The sequence below is a fragment of the Oratosquilla oratoria genome, chromosome 19, assembly GCF_046742065.1.
Source record: "Oratosquilla oratoria isolate Oo_2021 chromosome 19, ASM4674206v1, whole genome shotgun sequence".
NCBI lineage: Eukaryota > Metazoa > Arthropoda > Malacostraca > Stomatopoda > Squillidae > Oratosquilla > Oratosquilla oratoria.
Genome location: NC_134795.1, coordinates 64,470,742 through 64,492,912, shown reverse-complemented (window position 1 = coordinate 64,492,912; position 22,171 = coordinate 64,470,742). Strand labels below are relative to the sequence as shown.

The window sequence follows — 22,171 nt, the reverse complement described above, 5'->3', positions numbered from 1 at the left end:
CCCTCCTCCCACCAAATGAAAGCATCATTTGTCCCTAAGTGACGCAAATTCGCATAGTATCGACTTGGACCAATCAGAGAGCAGGAATAATTTCTCACTTGATGACGTACTTGCCAACCGCCTCGCCCATTGGTTAAGAAGTGTAAGCGAACCCTGTGTGTGTTGGGGGGGTTGGGGGGTCAGCGTTAGGTGAAGGGAGGGAGGGAGGAGTGGAAGGCAAGGGAGTTCTCTTCAGCTAAACTGGTCAAGAAGAAGCTCCGAGTGAGTAAAACTGGAAGCATATTCCAGGACTGACGACCTGGACCTTAAAAAAAAAAACGAGTTGAGTCGTGAGGAGTCGCAACATAGTTGGAGTCTTGCGTTCTGTAATGGAGTTCCAACGGCTCAAGACTTCATAGTGTGTCCGAAGAATGAACTGGGAGCGGATGTTGGGCGGGGAGCACCAGAACGTAGGAGTTCGTCTGGGACGCGTTGGAAGTGTGTAATTTTTATTTATTTTATTTTATTCTATTTATCTGTTTATTTATTTATTTATTGCGAGAGGCGAGTTTTTTGGGTCCTTCGAGAGCATAGGTCAAAGGTAAGGCCTTGCTCTGATTTTTTTTTTTTTTTAATCTTATTTTATTATTATTATAATTATTATTATTATTATTATATATATATATATATATATATATATATATATATATTTTTTTTTTTTTTTTTTTTTGTGAGGGTGTTGTCGCAGATGAGGCTGAGCCATTGAAGACTTGCCACAGTACTCCTATCGGGAACAAGATGCAGTTGCAAAGAAAACACCATCGGGGTATTGTGCGAGACAAGACGACCTAAGGGCCCAGTCACGCCAAGTTTACGACCTGTTTCCGACCACCGGCGACCAGTTGCAGGTAGCCTTTGGAAGTCGCTGGTAGTCGGTAATAAGATAGATAAATAGATAGGTATATTACAGCACACACTGAATAGTCTCCAGTACATAGATTTTCATCTTATCAACCACATTAACTTTTTCCATTTCAATTCCTTGCATAGGTTTTGTGTCGCCGACCGATCGCTTGATTTTCGGTCGAAGGTCGTCGGAAACGGGTCGTAAGCTTGAGGTGACTGGGGCTTAAGTGACGATGACACTTAGGAAAAAAAAAAATCAAAGGAAGAATTCTCAGAAGGGACAGGAGGACGGGCGAAAGGAATCTTCAATATCGCTCGATGTTTCTGTAACCGTGATGAATGTTTTCGTAGTAGTATTTGTGGTAATAGTGGGTGTGGTTTATGTAGGTTTCTTGCCTACACCCACTCCCCACCCCTATCCCCTCCTTCTGCGGCAAGGGTCTACAAACTCTCTCTTTCTCTCTTTCTCCCTTTCTCTCTCGCTCACTTTTCTTACAATTTGTTTGTATCATTCTGCATAACTGTCTGTATGTGTCTGTCTCTCTCTCTCTCTCTCTCTCTCTCTCTCTCTCTCTCTCTCTCTCTCTTTTTCTCTGCTCACTTTCTTACTATATGTTTGTATCAATCTGCGTAACTGTCTGTATGTGTGTCTGTTTCTCTCTCTCTCTCTCTCTCTCTCTCTCACACACACACACACACACACGCACACACACACACACACACACACACACACACACACACACACACACACACACACACTCCCACTCTCTCACTCTCTCACTCACTCTCTCTCATTCTCTCTCTCTCTGAAGTAAGTTACGAGAGACGGAGTGACAGAATTCCATAAACATGGTGTACATGTAAAGGGAGAAGGAGCGAGGAAGCGTAGCGAGGTTGTCTGCTGGCGCAGTGGCGCTGTCCGTCCCGCGTTTATTTTGTCGCTTAAAATTGCGGCGTAGCTTATTGACACGTGTCTGTCTCTCTGATAGGAAATGTGTGCCTGAGGTACGACTGTGTGTCCAAAGTCTATTTACTTCCCCGTTTACGTTGTGTGTGTGTGTGTGTGTGTTTCATCATTGTTTTGGATCACGTGCTTGGCTTGTGATCGATAGCTGGTACCCTTCCGGATAAGAAATTCATAGCTCGTATGATCCGGTCTGTGGGTGATATTATAAATTTACGTGTCTCCTCACAAAACGTATCGCTTTGCTCAAGGGAGATAGTAACGCCTTGTAATATCGTGAGGGGTTTCAAGGCCTGAACAAGGCTCGATCTTGAGTCCGATAAGTTGGTAATGTGAACGCGAGTATATACATTCACAGTTGTGAGATTTGTAGTGGAACGGATGAGTATGGATACACCCCACGTATTCGCAGTGCTTCATTAAAGGTGTGCTAGAAGTGGAGATGGGTGGAATGGAAATCTCCACCTCATATCCTGGTTACTGGGTAATTTTGTATAATTTGCTCATTTTTTTCGTGTAATTTCGTCATTTTTTGGGTAATTTAGTCATTTTGTGTAATTTGGTCATTTTGGTAACGGCCATTTTGGTAACTTGGTCATTTTAGTAACTTTGGTAACTTTAATTTTTGTTATTTGGTAATTTTGGTAACTTTGTTATTTTTCTTATTTGGTAATTTTGGCAACTTTAGTAACTTGGTAACTTTGGTAATTTTGGTAATTTTGTGTAACTTGGTAAGTTCGTGTACCTTGATAATTTTGGTAACTTAGTAACTGTCCTTGCCCCTCAATACCGAAGTGAGGCCACTTAGAGCGTCGCTGTGTGTGGCGGAGGTCGAGGTGACGGCAGTTCATACCCTGCCGCCAGCGAGTTGGACCAGAACATAACATAAGAATGAAGGAGACTGCAAAACAGCCGATTGTTTCAGTTCTTACCTTCAAAACCCATAGACTTTTTTTTATTTATTTTTTTTTTTATTTTTTTTTTTTTTTTAGGAAGACTTCATTTCAGAATTTAGAAGGGAAGAAGTATGCCGAGGGAGGTTGATGGTGCATCTCGATCGGCTGTCAGAAGGGCCGTAGAATATCGCGCTGCATCAGAACAGATGTCGACCACAACCTGTCCACTTGTGGTCGAAAACGTGTCGCCTTCCTCGGTGGAGAGGTGGAAGTTACTTAAAAAAATAAAAATAATAAAAAAATGCATCCAGAGTTTTCCATGATACAAAATTCAATTTATTTTTTAATAACTTTTTTTTTAAGTCTATTCAAGAAATTCTCTAACTTTAAACTGAATCTTACGTAGGAGAATATAGTACGTACTCGACAAAAGAAATATTAACTTTGTGAAAACTTAAGCTCGGGTCAAGACTTTTGCTTGTGAATGTACATTTGGCATAAATATAGTTTCTCCAAAGTAGTGCTATGTATTTTTTTCATTCGCATGTGATCGAAAAAAAAATCATTCAGTCTTGGTAATTCAAGTAAATAAAATATGTTCTTAATATTTTTATTAATGAAATAGGACCGATTTTTTGTCGATGTTAGCAAACACCAAGAATGCGTAGATAATGATAGTGATAATAATAAAAATTATAATAATAATAATAATAATAATAACTAATAATAAATAATAATAATAATTAATAATAACAATAATAATGATAATAATAATAATAATAACAATAATAATAGCAATAATAACAATAACAACAACGATGATTGAAGATGATGTCGAGGAAGTTGTTGCGTAAAACGGGAGCCCAGTCTTTACCCCATGATTTATGGTCAAACATTCAGCACAACACAACAAAAATGTAGTTACCGATACTGATTCATAGTCAGCATTGATTCCCAAAGAAAAAGTACGACTTCCGGTAAATGACCTAACCCATCGGAACGCATACTAGCTCCTCCCATATCTACAGTACTTCATCACTCCCTCCAGTTTGGGAACAACTGATTAAGGAACTTAGGTTGTCGTGTGATTTGGATAGTTTGCATGATGCGGCCTTTGCCAACCTGGGGGTTGCTGAATCAATGATGGGGGTGGGCTAGGAATCGATGCACACATATACTTTCCTTTATCCTTCTAGTAATAAGGCTAGGGGGTTAGGGGACGCTGCGCTGCTTAGACCTAACTACAGGAAGTGCCCAAAGGGTCGGAAAAGGTTGGGAAAGGCTTTTATCCTTCTAGTAATAAGCTAATAGTTAGGGGATTCTGAGAATGGCTGTGGAACTGGTCATTGTCATGGTATGTTTTCAGAATGAGCTGTTCCATCACATCGACATTAGCGTGTGTGTGTACGTGTACGTGTGTGTGTGTGTATGTGTGTGTGCGCATATGTATAATGCACAAATATTCAAATACAAGTCTATGCCTCTGTGTGTGTGTGTGTGTGTGTGTGTGTGTGTGTGTGTGTGTGTGTGTTGTGTGTTTATCTGTGCATCTGTATATATGCACAAATATTCAAATACAAGTCTACGCCTGTGTGTGTGTGTGTGTGTGTGTGTGTGTGTGTGTGTGTGTGTGTGTGTGTGTGTGTGCTATGAACTATACCTATGAATTTATTTGTGTATTTTATTTATTATTATGTACATTATTATATTTTTTACTTGTTCATTTATTTATTTATTTATTTATCATTATTTTTTTCGCATCCGACCTAGATATGAACCAAAAGGTCTCCTGTCGGCGTGCTCCGCCTTTGTAATCCTTTGTGTGTGTGTGTGTGTGTGTGTGTGTGTGTGTGTGTGTATGTATGTGTGTATATGTATGTATATATAAATAGAATAAACATGTACTGATACTCTTCCTGGAACGACTTTCATAATAGCTTTATCAGGCGAACACCAAAGGTCAGGCGTGGTGGGAGACGGGGCCCCACGAACCAAGAAGGCACAATTTTGGCCCCGAGGTCGTCCCTTCTCCGAATAAAATCGTTTGACGATAGACTCAGTAATCCTGGGGTTGATGGCGTCGTAGAAACGGGATTGATAAGCCAGTAGAGAGGTATGCAGACCTGTTTGGACTTCGAAAATGTTTATGACACAGTTGCGCTTTCTCGGAACTGTAGTCTTGTTTGGTATGTTTGTCCAAGTGATGAAAGGTTTGTAAATGCGCGTCCCTCTGTGCGCGCGCGCGCGCGCGCGCGTGTGTGTGTGTGTGTGTGTGTGTGTGTGTGTGAGAGAGAGAGAGAGAGAGAGAGAGAGAGAGAGAGAGATTCACCATGGTCTTGGACCACGTGTCGGACTCGTGATCGACAGTTATTAACCTCCCGGATGAGAGCTCAGAGCTCGTATGACCGATCTATGGGTAATACTGTGACCTTAAACGCACACACACACACCCAACTCACCGCCCACGAGAGTTGGAGTAACACCCCGCAGCGCAGCGATACTGAAATTATTTCAGCCCTGTGCGGGAGTCGAACCCGGACCGCCGTAGTGGCAAGCAAGAACTCTAACCACAGCGCCAGTGTGTGTGCGTGTGTGTGTGTGTGCGTGTGTGCGTGCGTGCGTGCGCGCGCGTGCTTCTGTATTTGTACTAGTGTACATGTTTGCACATGAGTAAGCTTGTCTGAGTACACACTTACGTGTGTATGTGTTAGTTCACAGTTATATCAGTCCTGTTTTACTTGTGGTTCTTGTTCCCTTTCATATTCAGTTTGTTTCATCGGAAACTTAAATGTGAAAGAAAACACGTAAACGTTCTATTTTCAGGTGAAGTTTGATCCTGTTTTATAGAACGAAACTAAATGTGTATTTGTGTTTGATTTGCATACGCTAGCGAATACAAGAACTCGCCAGGTCATTCCTAGTCTTTAGTGTATTTATTTATTCATAAATTTATCTATTCATTTATCTATTAATTCCTTTTTTATGTATTTTCCCTTTAAGTAGATGTTCAGAGTGATCGCATTGGCTTTTGTTTTTGTTTGAAAACAACTTCGATAATAATCTTTAGAATTCTTGTCCATGGTGGAGTTAAAACGTAAATCCCCTCTTTTCTGACAGTGCAGATTTATATATATTTTTTTTTGGGGGGGGGGAGGGGATTCGCTAAAAACCGGAAATTTCCAGTATTCGAAATGAATACGCGTCTTCAGATTGCGGAAAAATCCAGTTACATGAAGAACCATTGAAAGATTCCTTCTACCATCAAGAATTTTCTGGACTTCGGAGCTTCTCTGTCCCGAATAACAGGGGACATTATATTTTCATCTATTTCTATTTCATCGTGTGTGTGTGTGTGTGTGTGTGTGTGTGATTCACCATGGTCTTGGATCACGTGTTGGACTCGCGATCGACAGTTATTAACCTCCCGGAAGAGAGCTCAGAGCTCGTATGACCGATCTATAGGTAATGCTGTGACCTTACACGCGCACACACACCCAACTCCCCGCCCACGAGAGTTGGAGTAACACCCCGCTGCGCAGCGATACTGAAATTATTTCAGCCCTGGACAGGATTCGATCCCGGACCGCCGTAGTGGCAGGCGAGAACTCTACCAACTGCACCACGAGTTGTGTGTGTGCGTGCGTGCGTGCGTGCGTGAGACGTCAAGTAGATTCTTATCCAAATATGAACGAACGCTTGAGCGTTTGTGTTGATGGTATTGATGAACGCTTGACCGAGTTGGGAGTACATTCGTGACTGACGTGGATTACCAACCGTCATGTCCACCCCCCCACCTACCTTCTTCGCTTAATGGAACGACGCTGGGCCGGCTTGTTTACCACGGGTAGCTGTTGCTATGCATGTTGTTTAATAAGTTTACTTCTTCGCGTTCTGGTATGAGTTTTAGCTGTCGATTGAGAATCGGATGTGTCGGGTGATCGTACTGACTGTATAAAGGGTCATTGGGACCTGTTCAAATTTGTTATGACGTGTGTTTAGTACACACACACACACACACACACACACACACACACACACACACACACACACACACACACACACACTCACACACACGTGTACTTGAGTATTTGTTCATATATATATAATTGTGAACGTATGTATACACGCGTTATGGTTTGCTTGTATACATGTACACAGGTGTACATGGATATGTGTATGATTGGTTAACGTATACATCTATTTCTTCATCTTATGATCTTGAGGATAATTACGACTCGCGTAACTGCAGAGATAATCTTCTAAAACGTAGAGTAAAACCTTATGGGACGCTGTCACTGAATTCAAAGGAGTACAAAGGCGGAGCATGCCGACAAGAGACCTTTTGGTCCATATCAAGGTCGGATGCGAAAAAAAAATAATGATAAATGAATAAATAAAAGCTACAATAAAGCAAATAACAATCAATAAAATGAATGCATAGGTACAGTCAAACAACAAACAAACAGGTAAATAGTAAATGATAACAAATTCACATACAAACAATAACAAACAAGAATCAAACAATAATAAACGGACAAATAATAACAAAACAGATAAATGATATAAAATAAATGTGTAGTTTGTACATTATGTATAGATAGATGAAAATAGATCAACGTCAACGGAACAAACGGAAAGAGTTGAAAGTTGAGAGGAGAGACCACAGGGAGTGGGACAAGACGCGAAGGTTCTAAGTTTGTGTTACGTGGGTCGTGGCATTACACAGAATGGAGCTCGACGATGGCTCGACAGTAATTTTTTATTGTCCGGTAATTCTAATTTGGGCCTTCATTAGGCACCTCCTTGGGGCGTTTGGGGGGATTGGATATTGTGGCAAGTGAAGGTACTAGTTTTTGGAGCACCATTCTGAAGGTGATTCTTCCGAGTTTTGTAAGGTGTCCTATGGAATGAAGAAGGCAGAGACGCGTCGTTTCTTGCCTTGTATGTATGTTCATATATAAGATGACTTCTGCAATACTGGTGCTGTGTGTCATACTGCTTCTTCTTCTTCTTCTTCTTTTTTGTAAATACCAACGTTGAAAATATCTTGAAGTCCAGTGTCTGATGTACGAGTACTACTCTATAATATGATTCATGGTTCCTTTTGCCGTCATATAGTGTATTATTTGTAAGTCTAGTTGTACATCTTCATATGTTGTCCATTATGTGTATGTGTGTGCGTGCGTACGTGTGTGTACATGTACCTGTATATACTTGCGCCCTTTTTGTCTGGACAGGTAGCAAGTCTAATGCAATGTTTTGTAATCTGATTCATAGTTCCTTTTGTCGTCATATAGTGTATCATTTGTAGGTCTAGTTGTACATCATCATATGTTGTCCATTGTGTGTGTGTGTGTGTGTGTGTGTGTGTGTGTGTACGTACAATTGCCTGTATGTACGTGGGCCCTTTTTGTCTGGATAGGTAGCAAGTCTTTATTAATGTGACGGATGGCTTTGTACCTGTCAGGGTTCCCATAATTCTGTTTGCTTCCTTTGGGACGGTCCACTGATTGGCGCACACACGCACACACTCACATACACACTCACATACACACACAGATGTATATTTGTGTATGTAGGGAATGTGTACAGTGTGTATATACGTGTTTATGTATAGATGTCTAGGTATGTATTTACTGTATGTGTTTATATATGTATGTGTATTAATGTACCATGCGTTTTTATATTGACCAGAGGGAAGTATCAATTTGTTTCGGAAAATGACAAATACTTGATGTCCGATCTGTTTGAGTATGTATAAACATCGAACGATGGATTCCGACGTTGCCTCAAACACAATTGCCCTAGTAACCCAGTTCCTTCGAAACCCTGATGTACTTTTATTGACTGTTTTTATTCCCATGAAGTTCTTATGCTCTAGTCTCTGTAAAGGAAATGTTGTCTTGCTCGTTGAATAGTGTGGGTTTTTATAGTTCAATATTGTAAAATGGTGATTAATTCCGTAGACTGGTGTATCAAATTATATTATGTAATCGTCCTATATATTTTTCTTCTTGTTCCTGTTCTTCTTTTGTTCTTCTTCTCTCTTCTTCTTCTTCTTCTTCTTCTTCTGCTTCTTCTTCTTCTGCTTCTTCTTCTTTTTTTCTCCTTTTTCGTCTTTTTTCCGCTCATTCTTTTTCTGCTTTTTAGTTTTTCGTTTTTTTTATGAATCTTCTTTTGTTTCTCTTTCTATTGCTTCTGCTTCTTCACCTTCTACTGTTTCTTCTGCTTCTTGTGTTTCTTTCGCTTCAGCTTCTTGTGCCTCTTCTTCTTATTCTTCTTCTCTTCCTTCTCCTTTACCTTCTTTTTTTCTTCTTATTTTTCTTCTCATTTTTCTTTTTGTCAGTTTCGCTACGTACCGAGTGCCAAACAACTGAGCCAGCTCGCTCGTCGGGTGCCAAGGAGTGCCACCCTGTCGGGGAAGCGAGGGTGACACAAAAAATTTGCTCCGAAGACATGTTGAGTAGTTCATGTTGCGAGGCGACGAAAGCAGTTGATCGTGACTTGGCAGAAGAGAACGATGTCGATTATTTCCAAAACGAGAAAGAATTTGGAAGGGATTAACACTGACCGGGTTAGATTAAGATGATGTCAGTGAGTTATAAAATGATAGGTCATGTTCATCAATATCTCCATAAGGATGTCGGATGTGTGTATATAATATATATATATATATATATATATATATATATATATATATATATATATATATACAAAAAAAGACTGGACGCTTTTTATTTTGATCATGATAGTGCGAGAAGGGGACCGCTGTGGCGTGTCTGTTTTGACCTCGTTTTACAACTTATTGACCCGGGTTCGAATCCACTGGCTACCAGTGACTGTCATTTACCCTGGGAGTTTCAGACACACACACACACACACTTGGACACACACACTTGCACACACACACACACACACACACACACACACACACACACACACACACACACACACACACACACACACACACACATTTCTGCGCTCCGTTTGGCGGTACGAAATTCGAATGCAACATATACTTACCTGAATGATCGCACGCTATTTTCTTTTGATTCACTACTTAATTAGACACTTGTATTGTTGTACTAAACCGCATACTGCGTCTCGTGCGGGGAATAAAGTGCTCTTCACACGTAGGTTTGGTCTTGGGCCACCAGGCTCGAGTCTTATCTTGGCGTCGAAGGGCAGATGTTTTCTTATCTGATAATAGAATCTGATGGGGTTATGAAACCAGGCATCGGAAGAGGGTGCGTGGCAAGCCCCCCCCCCCCCCATGTAGTGGAGAAATCCAATATGTGGGAAGTATGTATACATACACACATACATGCACATAAAAACACGCATGCCCAGGCACACACACGTGTGTTTGTGTGTGTGTGTTTATGTGTATAATATATATATATATATATGTATATATATGTATAATATATATATATATATATATATATATATATATATATATATATATATATATATATATATATATATGTGTGTGTGTGTGTGTGTGTGTGTGTGTGTGTATTGATTGCCAAGCTCCGCCGTTGAGACTCGAACTCTTGTATGAGCGACAGCTGATCACAAAGGAAAGACGATACTTTGTGATAAGCTGTCGTTCATGAGAGGGTTCGAGTCCCAGCTGCGGAGCTTTGCATATATTCACACAATTGCTTATATATATATATATATATATATATATATATATATATATATATATATATATATATAATATATTATATATATATATATATAATACACATGTGCATATGCTTATACATATACAAGTATGTACACACACAATCGTATATAATATATATATACACACATGTGCATATGTTTATACATATACAAGTATGTACACACACAATCATTATATATATATATATATATGTGTGTGTGTGTGTGTGTGTGTGTGTGTTGGAAATTTGGTATGTCTTAAATGTTTGCGAGGCAGGTGGAGTTTTGGGGTAAAAATATCAGGGTTATGTTATTATGTGTGTAACATATTCATAGTAGCAGTGAATTAATAGTAGAGGTAAAAACAGTAATAATATGAAATTTAGTTTTGCCTTGAAGTTGTCAACACGTCACGTTTGGCCCAGACGCTCTCTTCGCTCTTCTTTGTTCTTGTCCGAGTGACACCTTCATGTCGGCGACAGACTCTTTTCACTTCGGGTTCTTCCAGTGCCAGTCGACTTTAGTCACCTAAGGGCCGCGATGGACGAGGACTTCGGCATCTGCGAAGTCCGGGAACCGTCGCGATCTTTGGTCTGGTCGTGGTCTTCTTGTGTCGATGGGGAGGGTAAGACCCTCGAGGTGCGTCGCCGTATTGAGAGGGTTAAATAACGCCTCGGGTGGTGCACCTCGAAGGCGCATGCGGGGGGAGTGCCATCGTCTGACCACCGTGACTGGTCATGGCATTGGCCCAGAAGCCAAGCTTGCAGTCGGGAGTTCGGTCGCGCTGTCGAGAACCTCCTGGTCGCTCGAAGTCGCCAGTTCTTCGATTCGAGGCTTCAAGTTCCCCATTTTTTCCCTTTGTCGTAGTTCGGAGAGGAAGGGCCCGACGGCCGCCCTTCTCTTATGCTCAGAATCGAACTCGACTCCGTTTTATTTTTCCTCGAGTGAAAATTCTATCCTTCTTTAGTTTGGCAGAAGCTTTTCTACTAATAACGAAGACCTTATTTATTTTTTTTTATTTTTTTTTTTTCCTCGAGTGAAAATTCCCCGCTTTAGTTTTGGAGAATCTTTTTCCTAATAACGAAGGCCTGAATTACTGGAGTCTATGGCTTGTGGAGAACGAGTTTATAACAGATTTGGGACTGTATCTCTCAAGTCAAAAAATACATATCTATACATCTAGATCATGACATGCATTTTATACAAGTGTGACATTTTCTTCCAGGAATGTGTTTATTGCTAATAAGGAAAAACGGAACAATATTTGTTTTAAAAGTGAAATATAGTGATGTATTTTCCGAAACGCGATAAGTGTCTTCTTTTTCGCGTAGATAACAAGCCGTGAACTCAAGAGTATATGAATCTGTCGTGAGATGTGTTTAGTTGTTCAAGTGACTAATGTTTTACGTTGCAAACCATTCGAAACGCAGAAAATTGAATTCCGAATCGTTTTAAGATCGACATAAACGTTTCTAGTAATACAATAGAAAATACAAGATGAAATGATTTGAAGTAGAAAATGACAATATCTGCTTCTTCAGTCTCCGGATACGAATCAGAAAGGTTGTGAAAACAGTAAAGTATATCAGGAATATCATTATTAGTGAAAACAGAAAGATATACACAAAAGTATTAATCTTGCACAATCTTCTAACAAGAAGTTGTAACAAAACGGAAGTGAAGTGAGTACTCCGTTGATCATTCAGAAAACTTGAGGAAAAATATAAGAAACAGAAGATGCTCAGGTTAGAACGTTTGTGACACAAGAAATGACACGTTCCTGTTCCCTCTGGACGCAGTCTTGGAGCCCCCGAGCGGCCCCGAGCAGGGTGCGGCCTCAGGGCCACCGGGCCACCCACCACCATCTTCATCGTCTGTAGCTCCAACAGGAACAACAGGAAACTCGCCAAAGTCCTCCGCGACCTTCGAGTCGATCTCCAACAACCGGGGTCAGATCTCCTTACTCAGGGGTCAGTTGGTCTCTGGCTAAGACGAGGAGGTCATCGGCAGCCGAGGTCACAAGATCTCCGGCGACCTAGGTCACAGGATCTCCGGGGGCCTAGGTCACAGGATCTTCGGGGGACTAGGTCACAGGATTTTTGGCAGACGAGGTCAGAAGGTCTCCTACTCAGGGGTCAGTCGATCTCTGGCTAAGTCGAGGAGGTCTTCGGCGGCCGAGGTCACAGGATCACCGGCGGCTTAGGTCACGGAATCTCCGTGGACCTAGGTCAGAAGGTCTCCGTCAGCAGAGGCCATTCGATCTCTGACAGGAAAGTTTCTGGAGTCTGAGAAGGAACTAGGAGTCTCCGGTTGCTACAGTCGTGGATGGCCCTCCCACCAGCATGTACGATGACTTTGAGCTGGAGGTTCTGCAGTTGGACGAGGAAGCCCGGAGGTCCGGCACCGCACGGCGACGCCACCAAGGAGGAGGAAGTGGCGACGAAGGAGGAGGAGGAGGAGGAGGAGGGAAAGAAGAGGAGGAAAAATCTGGGAACTTTGATGAGGTCTTCAAAGTCGGAAAGAGGGATCTTGAAGGTGACGATGGGAAAGGATGGAGCACAGTTCGAAATTGGCGATCCCCTCACGAGGTAATTGTTGTCGTCGATCGGTTGTAGTCCGGGTGACCCGGGGGGTGGGGGGTGGGGGGAAAGGGGACCTGGTGGTGGGCAGGTGGTGACCATCCCTTTGGGAAGTGACCACTTGCACGCCTATACTTAATTCTTTCTATTTTCCAAGGTTTGTCATTTGTCATGATGGTGATGATTATTATTACTATTTTATATGTGTGTATATATATATATATATATATATATATATATATATATATGTGTGTGTGTGTGTGTGTGTGTGTGTGTGTGTATATGTATATATGTGTGTGTGTGTATATATGTATATATATGTGTATATATATGTATATATATGTATATATATATATATACATATATATATATATATATATATATATATATAATATGATATTTAATGGCAAAAAAATATGGTTGAGGAATCTCAATGAAAGGATGCTTCTGATCACCAAATGTTCTCATTTGTAGTTTTCAAATCCCAGAACTGATTAAAGTTAAAAAAAAAATCCTCTTCCACACAAAGAAAATATGTGTAATCTAATTATATCTGAAAAATTCGAACCAAAATATACCAACATTTGTCACTGGTCCAAAAAGTACTGAGGATATTGTTATTGTAAATAGGTATCAGTCTTGTTGGGGATTCTGTTTTCAATACACTTTTTTAGAGTTTTAACCCCTCCCCCCCCACACACACAAAAAAAAAAGTTGCTGAAATCCGTCTTAATAGTAGCATAGACATCTTGAATGAAAAGGAAAATAGTCGATAGAAATAGATATCCATTTTGATATTTACAAACTCACGTCAACATAGATATTGTTGTGTTTCGTAAAACACAATCATTTTCTATTAAATATTTATAATGTAGTATATATTTATTTACATTGAATCAAGATATTGGCATGAGGATCCTATGCTCGTGGGGTCCCTGGGCAACAGCCAAATGTGGCCGCAAGTGTGGAGGTGAATAAAATCGTCTGGCGACAGGTGAACTGAGAGGGAAAGTGCCACACGGAACGGAAGGGGGCATTGTTCGCCAACTGATAGCGGAAAGTTTGATTGGCTCTGATCTTTCCCCCTTTTCGATTGAGGACACTTTTAACACAAATGACTTTTTAAGATTTTTTTTTTTTTTTTTTTTTTTTTTTTTTTTTTTTTTTTCGGGGGGCTATTTCCGTATTTTCTGTGTAGTTTGGCTGTGAAGAGTTTTGTTATTTAATTGGATTTTGCGTGTGTGTGTGTGTGTGTGATTCGACACCTTTATATCACGTGTTGGACTCGTGATCGACTGGTATTACCCTCCCGGATGAGAGCTCAGATTTCGTATACGAGTATGTCCCTGTATGTGGGTAATGTTTTGATCTTGTACACACGCACATACAAATAAAATAGAATAGAATTAGATAATAATCATGATAATAATAATAATAAATAATACACCAAAGTGCCGGCTCGCAGTGCAACCATTTATTTATTTATTTATTTTACTCCAACTCGGATTCCTAAATTAGTGGTCGAGAACGATACCACTGCACCGTTGAACCGCACGAGTGCGGTGTGTGTGTGTGTGTGTGTGTGTGTGTGTGTGTGTGTGTGTGTGTGTGTGTGTGTGTGTGTGTGCGCGCGCGCGCGCGTGTGTGACCTGAATACCACATTGCAATTTCCAACTACCTCCGTGAAGTATCACTATCAGGCAAAGTGTTCCCAAGACCATAGTAACTGTTGCATGGATTGCTAGCACGCTAGAGAAATGTTTCAATATCCCCATACCATGCAACAGAAAGAGATAAACTATTCACGCCACATGTTTAGATCCCTTCAGGAATATGATCCACGCATGACCCGACGAAGATGTGGCACCGTTGCACAAGGTCTAAAGCACTTGGTGTTAGAAGTGTAATGCTCCATCCCAAGCACATTGACAGTGATCCACGCATGACCCGACGAAGATGTGGCAACGTTGCACAGGGTCTAAAGCACTTGGTGTCAGAAGTGTAATGCTCCATCCCAAGCAAAGTGACATCTAGCGAGCGCTGAAACAACTTGATGTTTTAAAAGATCAGATAACTTTATGGGTTCGGATGAAAGGTGGTAAGAGAGATTGAACTGCCTACTGTAGGCCTTATGGTCCTTTGCAGTCTCCTCCATTCTTATGTTCTTGTGTTCTCTTTTCACATAAAGAAAATCCTTATTGAGAATACAAAGATCAGTGACTGCTTATGACAGGCACCATGTGTAGATCCTGGAGAATTCTCATATCAGCGAAGACTCCAACCATCAATATGCACATAAAAATGAAGGGGATTGATAGAGACCATAAGGCCTACACTAGGCAGTTCCATGTCAATTAGCGTCTATCATACCCGTACATAAAGCTATCCAATCTTCTTTTAAAGTAACCAATAGTTTCAGCGCTCACTACATGGTTACTAATTCTATGCCATTCATTAACCACTCTGTGAATTAGTTCATGTCTATTTCCTTCTTGAAAGTAAATGTCTAATTTAAATCCATTACTACCCTGCTGCCTTAATATGATGACCTTGCTTGCATCACTTGTTAAATCCCTTGACCCATTTGAATACCTTGACAGAGAGGGACGACCCTCTAGTTTCCTTATATGGACATTGGTCGATCCAGCAAGCACCTGACGGAGCTCCACGAACATAACTTTAATGTTATTTTGTGGCCCCCACCATTTCTGTATAGATTTGTATATATTACCATGTATCCCCATTATTTTGCACTTGAGAATTTTCGTAATAGAGCGAAATGTGTCATATTAAGACACGAAATACGGAGATTTTATTTCGACTCCCTGAGGAATGTGTGTGTGTGTGTATGTGTGTGTGCGTGTGTATGTGTGTATTTACCTAGTTGTATCTTACGGGAAGGGGAGTTACGCTCGTGGTGTCCCGTCTTTGTATCTCGCAGTGTTTAGTTTACTCCTAAATTCGTCCATAGTTCAAATTTGCACACACTATTGTTTCGTCCAGTTTGTTCCAGACATTTATGTGTGTGTGTGTGTGTGTGTCTGTGTGTGAGTGTGTGTGTGTGTGTGCGTGTGTGCATATGTACGTGCATATATGTATGCAAGTAAAGAACCTATTTGGAAGTACATAATGTCTGAATAACTTGTGAACTTTACAAGGGAAACGTGTACTTGTTCCGGACCGCCGGGAGATTGAGGTCCGGGCTAGTAGCAGCACCACAATCCTGATAAATAAATAGATAGACAGATGAATAAATAAATGAAAAATAAAAAAGGGGGAGGGGGGAAAAACACGTGTCATGATGAGCGAGCCCTTTTGGTGGATTTTGGTCTCTTGTCTCCCCGAGAATGTGACAACTCGACAAAGACCTTCTCTCTAACAGCTTGTCAGATAACCTCTTATCCGATAAGATAAGTTTCGCGATATCCTGACATGCCCGTGTATCGGAAGTCTCTCCAGGGTGACGAAGCATGGAGCAATTGATCCTGGTTAATTTCAGGTGGTTTTTGAGCCGCGTGGGAGGGGGGAGGGACGTCGACTAGGGATAGGAGGGGTATGGGACCATCCCTTGGTTGAATAAAAACGTGTTGAATTTTTTTTTTTTTTTTTAGTGTGTGTGTGTGTGTGTGTGTGTGTGTGTGTGTGAGGTGTGTGTGTGTGTGCGCACGCTTTGAATCAAGTACGAAAACATTTTGGAAGTTATATTCTTTCCTCCTGTATTTAGCCAACTAGATTTCCCCCATCTACTCATGCCCTACCCTAGGACAAACTCTTGTGTTCGAGTAAAAACTTTTGACTGACTTCAACACCAAATCCTTTTGATGGGCTATCACACTGAGCTATTTTTCCTCCGACATCCTACCTCCAACCTCCGTTTGAATAACTAGAATATGACTTCGTTCACAGAAATCTAAATTTTTCTAAAAACATTTCAACAATGTTTCTAACATTCGACTTACAATCTCTTAGTTTATCGTTCAGCTTTGCTGTTTATGACGGAAAGATAATTTGGTATTTGGAGATTTGAAAAATAAAATATTGTAACCGAAGTCGTTTCTAAAAACATTTCAACAATGTTTCTAACATTCGACTTACAATCTCTTAGTTTATCGTTCAGCTTTGCTGTTTATGACGGAAAGATAATTTGATATTTGGAGATTTGAAAAATAAAATATTGTAACCGAAGTCGTTTCTACTCGATCGAACTTGTGTCGCTGATGGAGCTCGTGGAAGCCCAGTGTGATAACCCTTTAATCCGACTCATGTACGGTACATCCGGTCCACTCCCAGTAAAAAAAAAAAAAAATCCTTAAAAAAATATTAAAAACTTTAAAAAATCCCACAATGCCTTCCCGTCAGCCCTGTCCTTTACCTTCTCCAAATCAATAAAAGCCCAAAAAGACGTCCGTATTCTTCACCAGGACGTTGTCGCATATATCCTTTACGACAAAAACTGGATCCATGCACTCTCATCGTCTTTAAAACCCAAAGTGTTCGGCCCCCGTTACCCCCTCAGATACTTTCCTAATCGTTTCAATTAACACTATCCCATACGACTTTCCAGCTACACTTACTAGACTCATTCTTTTAAAGTTACATCATTCATGTTGCTACAGCATTCGTAGTTGTCTACATTTCTTTTGCATAGTGGAACTATAATGCACTGTCTCAGTCATTATTGAGAAAATAGTAAGTGAAACAATCAACAGCAAGCACTAAGGAGAAACAAGAATAATAATGTTAAAAACAATACACTGGAATCGAATGCAAAGAACAAGAAGTATAGTAATTGAATTGAGAAAAAATGTACAATTGCAACATTTGGTATGCTTTATTAATAACACCAGATGTTCGCTGCCAAGCGGGTTAGTGCGTCGCTGTTTGTGGCGGAGGTTGTGGTGACGGCAGTTCAAGCCCTATCGCCAGCGAGTTGGACCAAGGGCATTGTTCATTAAACTCCACGCTACAAAGTCATGTATAAGAGACACCATCCCAGCTTCCTGATAGGGGGGAGTTCGCGACCTACCAAATCAGTCTATACACTTATGAATTGCTGTTCTATTAACATCCTGGAGACGACTCCAACACTAAATTTAATCGCTTTGCATCCACTAAATGCTAGCGGCTTTCGGTTGGTGGCCCCTTTTATTGACCTTCGTGGCCCACTAGGGTTCCGTGGACCACAAGTTGAGGACCATTGGTCCAGTCGAATTTGACATCCAGCGGACTGTTAATATTTCACTTTGCTGAGCTCGCTGTCGAAGGAATCCTTCGCCTTGCTCCTTGTCCTCCCCCAGTCCCCCTCGCCCTCCACAACCTCCACTAACCTTCAAAAGGTCAGCTCGCATCCAAGCAAGGCATGAGAGTTAGGAACGTGGGTGGGAGGGATTAACAATGTATATTATACCTTGCTATTGAAATCTTGTTCGTTTTATTTTATTTTGTTTTTCAATAATTGGTACGACTGTTCTTCGTATTTGAGTCCGGTGTTATTTATTTATCCCATGTTTTGCAAATGGACAGTTTTTTGTTTTACATTATTCCAGACTTATTTCTAATGATACCTCTTTAGCAGACACCGCCGCACATTTTAGAGAACTTGTCTTTGCATATATATCTCCCGGATGGAGGAATTCTAGTTTGAATAAAAAAGAATACAAAATGTCTGAATGTTGTATTTGATACAACGTAGGATCGGAGAGAATCTCCCCCTTCTTTCAAAATATATATACGTGTGTGTGGTTGTGTTTGTGCGTGTGTGTGTGTGTGTGTGTGCAAAGGAATAATAAAAAACGCGTGATTAACGATATTTGCAGAAACCACTGGGAAAATCAAAAGGTGACGGAACGTTTTTGTCTAAGACATCTTCAAAGGTACATTTGAAGATGTCTTGAAATAGACGAAAGAGTTCGGTCACCATTTAATTTTCCCAGTTGTTTCTGCAAATATATGTATGTATGTGTATATATATATATATATATGTATATATAATATGTATATATATATATATAATGAAACAAATCACTAGTTGTAGTGATATATGAAATAATCAGACCTTGTGTGTGTGTATGTATGCATGCATACAAGTATGTATGTGTATGTGTGTAGTTAATGTGGGTACTCGCGTTAATCTCATCAAAATGTCAATTTGTTTGATGGGTCATTACCCAGACAAATATCAGGCGATTTAGGTCACTCGACAATCGAGCCCGAGAGAAGGTGGGCTCGGTCACTCCTAGCCCTAAATGACGTCAACGTTTGGTTCACAGAAAACGGGGTACGGTGTCAGTGGTGCAGGTGGTTACCTACTGTCTAGTTCATGTTGAACAGTTTAACAACGCTCGTTAACTATGTCGCAAGGGCAGATTGCGGTGGGAGGTGTGTTAAACCTGATGTAACCTAACTGGTTTAACTAAAGCCTCGTCGACACGGGGTTAGTTTAGCAGCCTCTAGTAGTAGATGCAAGTTAATTTGCCCCGCAAGTAAGTGTTCACACTAGGATAGTTGGGAGGCAAGTTAACTAGCTTTCCGTTGACATTAGGCAAGTAGAGGGGTAAGTTACAAGTCGCCAGCACTAGAGACCACTAGACTAGCCCTATGTCAAAGAGGCTTTGATAGACTAAGTTAACTTTTTTCGTCGTGGTAAGGACTAGCAGTCGAAGCACATTGAGCAAAGGGAATGACTTCGGTTGCAGCTCCTCAGCGCCTCCTTGCGTATTATGCTCCTAAACTTCTCCCATCGGAATTCAAACGAGGTGATCAGAGTTAGGCGTTAGGCTTGGTTTGGTTTCTTAAACCGTCATTAGTTAAGTCGCGTGAAGAGGTGTTTATGTATTTAATTGTCCACCTATTATTTTTTTCATTCATGTATTCATTGTTGCACAAGCAACCCCCCCCCCCCCCGTGTGGAGAAAAACAAAGAAAATATATAGATCATGATGATAGTAATTATCGTTGGTTATTATTTGTGATAATTGTAATGAAAGGTTTAGAGTCGTTAGTATATGAGGAACTGTGTCGTAATTAATTGGCGTTTGGTCTCAAGGAGAGGGATTCCTTAGGTCTTTCCTCTTTAAACGTTAGAAGAATTTCATTCGTTTCATTGGCTATATTCACGAAAATCGCCGGTATCTGTTGTAGATAAGTCAGTAAGCCAGATAAATCTAACAAGAAAAGAAGATGACATTCTACGTTCGAATAGTGGAAAATGTTCGGCTTCCGGTCCTTGCCCGAGTCATCTGGCCCCTCTTTGCCCCTTGGGGGTCCCCATCAGGACCGCCGGTCTATCCCGTGAGAGAATACACAACCTCTGTATGGACCTCACCGTAGTATCACTTGTCAACAAATTAAGTAAACCAACAATAAATAGAAATAGATAAAACTAGTCTATTTTCCTATGTCGCTCTATTACTGACAGGATTTATTAGGTGATCTTACGCGCATTTTACAGAAAATGGTGTCATTATTTGTTATTGATCTTCTCATGAAATGAATAATAGCCTCATTCCGTGTGATTTGTGTGTATGAAAACACACAACAAGATCCATTCGATGACAATTCATAACTCTCAAAGACAGAAATGAAAATATGTATAAACACACTGGGAGAGGTCTTTCCACGTCAGAAGGAGAGTTAATTAAGTCCTGTATAGAGTTCTAGGATTAGATATTTACCGAATTGGGCTCGTTTCAAGAATTCTTATTTCAGTGTCAGAAACCAACCCTCACGTTACGTTAGTACTCCTTTCTCCTGTAGTGTTTGACCGAATCTGAAGAAACGTTGCCAACGTTGTATTTTACGGGAAGAGAGCTTTGCTCGTAGTGACCGCTTTAGTATTTTTCAGCATCCAGTTTGATCTTATATTCTTGTATAGTTTTTGTACTCGCTGTTTCTTCATTCAGTTTGTTCCAGATATCTATCACTCTGTGTGGGAAGCTATTCTTTTTCAGATCTCTTCTGTAACTATCCTTTTTAAGTTTCTTTTCATGTCCTCTGGTTTTTCTTCTATCCCACTTTAATAAGTTTGTGTGTGTGTGTGTGTGTGTGTGTGTGTGTGTGTGTGTGTGTGTGTGTGTGTGTGTGAAAAGTTCTAGCGTAAATTTTAACTAACATGGTCCACCTGATATAAGGGTTTGGGTTCTTTGGTGCGAAGGATTCTTTAACTTACCAGTGGTTGTTGTAGTCCCCACCGTCGAATACTAACCCAACCTTCGACCAACAGAGTTTCCCTTAAAATAAATAATAAATAAAATAAAAATAAATAAATAAATAAATTGTTGAATTGTGGTCGTTGGCTTCTTGTGATAGTCATAAGCCCCAGTCACGCTGTCACGATTCTTGTCATGTGTTTTGAATTTGAAAATCTGGAAGACGACTTCGCCTACAAAATTCTAGATTTCTCGTAGAACATTTCAACAATGTGTCTGATATTCGTATAGGTTTAATTTCACTTACTTCGTAATTCAGCTTCTCAACAAATGACGCAAAGTTAATATGACCTTTGAAGATTCGAAAAATAAAAATAAAATGTAAACGAAGTCGTTTGTAATCAAACGAACTCACTTGAATCGAGACAGTGTGACCGGGGCTTTAGACAGAACACAACTACAAGTAACGTTGGTATTTGGTGGAGTAATCGAATCTATTCTTTAACCCTCAAAGGTCCAGAGTTACCATCTGAATAGAATCATGTGGAGTTAATCAGAATAGGATCTACGGGACTTATATGGGGCTTAATAGATTAGACATTTTGGCAAGGCGCTTGTTAGCATGCGCGAGCGTCTCTGGTAACTTCAACCAGAACTGAGATTTGTTGTGAAAATCCTTCAATACTGCTAGCGAGCGCACACAATGGATTTTTTTTTTTTTTAAGATGCAATAGGTTACTATACATCGATTTTATTGATTTATTCATATATTAATTACTTTGTTCATTTATGTAGTTTATTCATTTATTTGTTTGTAAAGGACCTCGTTATTGCTAGCGAGTGCTCGCTGCGTCGCCAGAATCATGATAAATAGTCGTTATTTGGCGAGGCGCTTACTAGCATTTGGAGCATCTCACGCTAGATTAACCATGGCGGATTTTTTTTTTCTGTAAGGCGCCCATGAGTAATATCAGAAATGGCGATAAAACTGTCGCCATTTTGGCGAGGCGTTCGCCATTGCTTATC

The 22,171-nt window shown here is 40.5% G+C and overlaps 1 protein-coding gene across 5 annotated transcripts in view; it reads left to right on the top strand.

Annotated features, from left to right (window-relative positions):
• ATP8B (ATPase phospholipid transporting 8B) overlaps positions 1-22,171 on the top strand; it is a 209,078-nt gene that overhangs the window by 98,862 nt on the left and 88,045 nt on the right. For 3 of the 5 annotated variants that reach the window (XM_076203223.1, XM_076203218.1, XM_076203217.1), the window contains one exon: positions 11,645-13,007. The exons of 1 other annotated variant lie outside the window; for it this stretch is intronic. In XM_076203223.1, coding sequence (XP_076059338.1) covers positions 12,762-13,007 — 246 coding nt within the window. In that variant the 5' untranslated portion in view covers positions 11,645-12,761. Of the gene's footprint in view, positions 1-11,644; positions 13,008-22,171 lie in introns of those variants that run through there. One more of the 5 variants, XM_076203219.1, reaches the window with a different exon arrangement.